Source organism: Rhincodon typus, chromosome 1, assembly GCF_021869965.1.
Source record: "Rhincodon typus isolate 14 chromosome 1, sRhiTyp1.1, whole genome shotgun sequence".
NCBI lineage: Eukaryota > Metazoa > Chordata > Chondrichthyes > Orectolobiformes > Rhincodontidae > Rhincodon > Rhincodon typus.
In genome coordinates, this window is record NC_063332.1 from 101,090,951 (window position 1) to 101,096,389 (window position 5,439).

Below are 5,439 nucleotides of genomic sequence, written 5' to 3' on the forward strand. Positions count from 1 at the left end.
AGAGTAGTAAGGGCGTGGAATGCCCTGCCTGCAAAAGTAGTAGACTCGCCAACTTTCAGGGCATTTAAATGGTCACTGGATAAACATATGGATGATAACGGAATAGTTTAGGTTAGATAGGCTTCAGATTGGTTTCACAGGTCGGCGCAACATCGAGGGCCGAAGGGCCTGTACTGCGCTGTAATGTTCTATGTTCTATGTTCACCATTCTCGGTGACATCATCAGTGAGGTCTTCGAAGAAGTGATGTTGTTCTACTCTGCTTGGAATTTATACTGTCTGGTCTTGTTATAGCGAGTACTGTCATTTCCGGTTTTGATCTGTATGAGTTTGTATATGAGGTCCAACTCTATATGATTGTTAATTGCATTATGGGTGGAGAACCATGTTTCTAGGAATTCCCATGCGTGTCTATGCTTGGCTTGGGCTACTATGGTTACCTTGTCCCAGTTAAGCTGTTGACCTTCATTGCCTGAGTGTACCGATATTAAGGAAAGTTTGTCGTGTCGTTTTGCAGCTAGCTGATGTTCATGTATTCTGATGGCTAGTTTCCTTCCTGTCTGTCCGATGTAATGTTCATGGCAGTCAGTGCATGGTATTTTGTAAACCATGTTGGTTCTGCATGTTGTGGGAATGGAGTCTTTAATCCTTGTGAGCGAGTGTTTGTCGTAGAGTGGCTGTGGGCTTGTGTGGCTACCATGATTCCTAGTGGTCTTAGGAGTCTTGCTGTCAGTTCTGATATGTTCTTGATGTAGGACAGCGTGGCCAGTGTGTTACGGTATACTGTGTCCTCCTGTTGTTGTCTGTTAGTGGGCACCTGCAGATGAAACTGCAGGGATATTCGTTCATAGAGAACATTTTGTATAGGTGCTCTTCCTCTTTCCTGTGTAGTTCCGGAGTGTTGCAGTGTGTCCTGGGCTGTTTAAATAGTGTGCTAATGCAGGCTTGTTTGTGGACTTTGGGGTGGTTGCTGCAGAAGTTGAGGATTTGATCAGTGTGGGTTGCTTTTCTGTATATTGAGGTTTGGAACTCCCTGGTCATATGCTCAACTTTAACATCCAGAAACGGAAGTTAACTGTTGCTTTCTTCCCTTGCGAATTTAATCCCTGCAAATACACTGTTGATGAGGTGGCGGGTCTCTTCTAATCTGTTGCAGTTAATAACAACAAATATGCCGTCTACACACCGGATCCACAGTTTAGGTTGAATGTGGGGGAGGGGAGTGTGTTCTACGCTTCGCAGGACTGCTTCTGCAAGGAGTCCGGAGATGGGTGACACCATTGGTGTACCATTGATCTGTTTGTATATTTGACCATTAAAAGACGAAAATGTGTGGTGAGGCACAGGTCTAATAGTTTAAGTGTGTTATCATTGCTGATGGCGCTGGTCTGCGTTGCTGCTTCCTCTAGTAACTGGAATGGGGTGATCCATTGACTAGGTGTATCATTCTCTATTGAAGGTCCTTGGTCAGTTTGTGTAAAGCTGTGCCTGGTAGGGAAACAATGGGTCTAAGGAGGATCAGAGATAGTAGGAACTGCAGATGCTGGAGAATCCGAGACCACAAGGTGCAGAGCTGGATGAACACAGCAGGCCAAGCAGCCTTTGCTCCTATGATGCTGCTTGGCCTAAGGGGGATGTCTGCTTTGTGTACTTTAGGAAGCCCACAGAAATGCAGAGTGTTCATCCAACATCTACAAACAAAACTGCATTAGCACACTATTTAAACGTGACACGACACACTGCAATACTCGGAACTTTGCAGGAAAGAGGAAGAGCACCTATACAAAATCCTCACTACAAACAGATATCCCCGCAACTTCATCCACAGATGCCTGCTAAACAGACAACAGGAGGACACAGTGCACCCTAACACACTGGCCACACTGCCCTACACCAAGAACATATCAGAACTGACAGCAAGACTCCCAAAACTATGAAGAATCATGGTTGCACACAAGCCCACAGCCACTCTATGACAAACACTCAAGGATTAAAGACCCCATTCACACAACATGCAGAACCAACGTGGTTTAGAAAATACAATGCAACGACTGCCACAAACATTACAACGGACAAGCAGGAAGGAAACTAGCCATCAGAATACATGAACATCAACTAGCAGCAAAACAGCACGACAATCTTTCCTTAATATCAGTACACTCAGACAATGAAGGCCATCAGTTTAACTGGGGCAAGGTAACCATAGTAGCCCAAGCCAAACAGACACGCACGGGAATTCTCCACCCGTAATGCAATCAAACATATAGAATTGGACCCCATATACAAACCCATACAGAACAAAACTGGAAATGATACGACTCACCATAATGGACCAGACAGTATAAATTCCAAGCGGAGTAGAACAACATTGCTTCATCGGAGGCCTCACTGACGATGTTACCTAGCATGGTGATAAAACGTCTGAACGAAAACAAGCCAGCTCGGTGAGCAAGTCAACAACCTCACCTGAGCTGAAAATCTTTGCTAAAACTTTAGTGTATAAAGCGGACAGAAGGAGCCTACAAAAGGGATATACGTAGGCTAAGTGAGTGGAGAAAGATCTGGCAAATGGAGTACAATGTTGGAAATGTGCAATTGCCCACTTTGGTACAAAAGAATTTAAAAAAAGGTATGCTAAATAGCTCACCACTTATATTGCAAAGGTCGGAGATGCAGAGAAATCTAGGTGACCTAGTGCTTTAATTATAGAAGATTAGTATGCAAGTACAGCAAGTAATTAATAATGCTAACAGAATGTTATGTTTTATTGAGTGAAATTGAATGCAAGAGTAGGAAGGTTATGCTTTAGTTATACAGGTCATTGGTGAGACCACATCTGGAGTACTGTATACAGTACTGGTTAATGCATCTTTGAAAGGATGTTAATGTATTAAAAGCAGTTCAGACAAGGTTTACTTGACTAATACCTGTGATCGGCAGACTGCCTTATGAGAAACAGCTTGACAGGCTAAGGCTGCAACCTCCGGAGTTTAGAAGACTCCGAGGTGATCTACTTGAAACACACAAGATCCTGAGCAAACTTGAAGAGGTAGGTGTTGAAAGGATGATTCCTCTTGTGGGAAATCTAGAACCAGGGGTCAGAGTTTAAAAATAAGGGGTCATCCATTTAAGACAGAGAAAAGGAGGTATTCTCTCTCACAGGAATAAGAGTATCTTTGGAATCCCCTTTCTTCAAAAAGCAGATGCAGAATCTTTAAATATTTTTAAGGCACAGGCATATTTTTGATTTCCAAGGGTGTTAAAGATTATTGGTGATAATCAAGCACATTGAATGAACCATGATCAGCCATCTTATCAAATAGCAGAGTAGGTGCGAACGACCGAGCGGTCTACTCTTGTTCCTTGCTCTGCTGTGCATACTAACATCTCCTGTGATGTATCCAATATGATGCTGTATGAAGTAATGCTTTAGTTTACAAGGAGTCATACAACATCTAGAAACTTAAATTCTTACAGCATGGGGCAGTGTAGGTGTGGATAAGATGCTTTCCCTGGTTGAGGAGACTAGACGTAGGAGATACCCTTATTCTGAGCCTGAAATTGATTTAAGACTGAGATGGAAGGAATTTCTTCATTGAAAGGGTTGTGAATCTTTGGAATTCTGAGCCTAAGTGGCCCGTGGAAGTTCAATCATTGAAAATGCTCAAGATAAAACAAAAATGAAAGAGATTAATGGATTTTTGGATATCAATGACAGAGCACCCAGGGATAGTGGTGAATAATGGCATAGGTATAAATGATTTTTTTTGCATGAAGGACCAGGCTAGGCAGGCCGAATGGTCTACTGCTGCTCCTATTTCCTCCATTCCTAGATATATTCAGGGTAGGTAAGTGAATAATACCCAGAGAGCAAACCTTTTGAAAGTTCAAAACTACAAAGCGAAAACATTATTTATACATGGATATGACTAAAGGACTATGGGATTTTTCAGTTTTAGCCCAACCCCTTAGGCTGGGTTTTTACATTGAATAGCTGTAATAACAATGCCAAATGCCATTTATATCAAACAGTAATGGCACAGGCTCACCTAATGACATGGAAAAGTCACTAATTTTTGAAGCATAGTATACTTCAAGGTTTCTCGATCCAAGACATTAAAGATACTCAACGATCTTGAAAAAAATTTATTTCACAGTACAGGAAGTTTCTTTGACACAACTGCATAAAGCACAAGTAAATATCTGTGCAGACTAATACCTCAAAGTAAGGGGATATACTTCCCTACTTGAGTGTTACTGACTTATGAAATGGGCAGTTATATTTCTAGTTGCACAAAACTACTAAAATAAACCATATTGTGTGCATCAAACTGCACACTGAGCAAGTACAAGTTAGTTCTATTCTTATGAACTTGTTGGCACACAGTTTTATATTAATTTATCCTTTTACTACTTGCAAAGGTAATAGAAGGCATGTTCCAAAATGCATCAGAATATAACACGGTTACAATAGGCTAGATGATATAAGTGGCAGTACTGATTGTTCTTGTACAAACCCGACTAAAGAGCTGGCAGAATTAAAATTACTTCTAGGATTATATGAAATGAAAGAATGCAATTGCATCCACATAAGACTGCGATCGTATAATTGGACCTCAAAATCACAACAATGGCTAAACTGGTCAGTGATGCAATATCAAACGCTTACTGCATTCAATGCTTCTCACACTATTTGGTATTATTGTTACTGCATATCATGTTACCGGACGAAGATGAAATTACAGAAATTAGAGGGGGATATTCTTAATAATGAATAACAAAATTAAACCAATTATCTATTTGATATTAAAATTAGGCCATTGCCTTATACATTTTTTACTAACTGATGATTCCATCTCAAGCCTGACATTCTACCCATTGGTGCAAGTGGACTGAAGTATTTTGATAATAGCAGTGAAAGGAGTAAGTATTACTCATTTAAAACCTACCATTGATCATTAGAAAATTGTCAGTTCCTGGATGTGGATATCCTAAACGACCTGAAATGAGTAAGACAAATTAAAATTAAAGATTTCTGAAAGAAAGACTATTGTTGAAAATACAAGTGAGGGCATTGCAACATTAACTTTTAAAAAAAGCAAAGAAAAATTCTTGCTTTTATGAAACCCCTTTCATAACCTCAGTCACCTCAAAGTGATTTCCAATAAATTATGTCCTTCAGAATTGTAATAAAACTAAGCTATCACACGCACTGTTGTTATCCAGCCGAGTTCCATCACTATTTTTAAAATATTAGCAACAAAACAAATCTCCTTCAATGGCTTCTGCTCTTTTCATTCATTCATGGGATGTAGGTGTTGTTGATTAGGCCAGCTTTTACTATTCATCCCTAAATTTCCCTCAGTAGTGAACTGTCTTCTTGAGCCACTTATGTCCATATTCTACAGGTAGACCCACAATATCATGAGAGAGGGATTCT

The 5,439-nt window shown here is 40.3% G+C and overlaps 1 protein-coding gene across 1 annotated transcript in view; it reads right to left on the bottom strand.

Moving 5' to 3' along the window:
* LOC109917363 (cytoplasmic polyadenylation element-binding protein 2) overlaps positions 1–5,439 on the bottom strand; it is a 98,200-nt gene that overhangs the window by 67,846 nt on the left and 24,915 nt on the right. Inside the window, exon 3 of the mRNA XM_048603171.1 lies at positions 4,949–4,999. Coding sequence (XP_048459128.1) covers positions 4,949–4,999 — 51 coding nt within the window. The remainder of the gene's footprint in view (positions 1–4,948; positions 5,000–5,439) is intronic.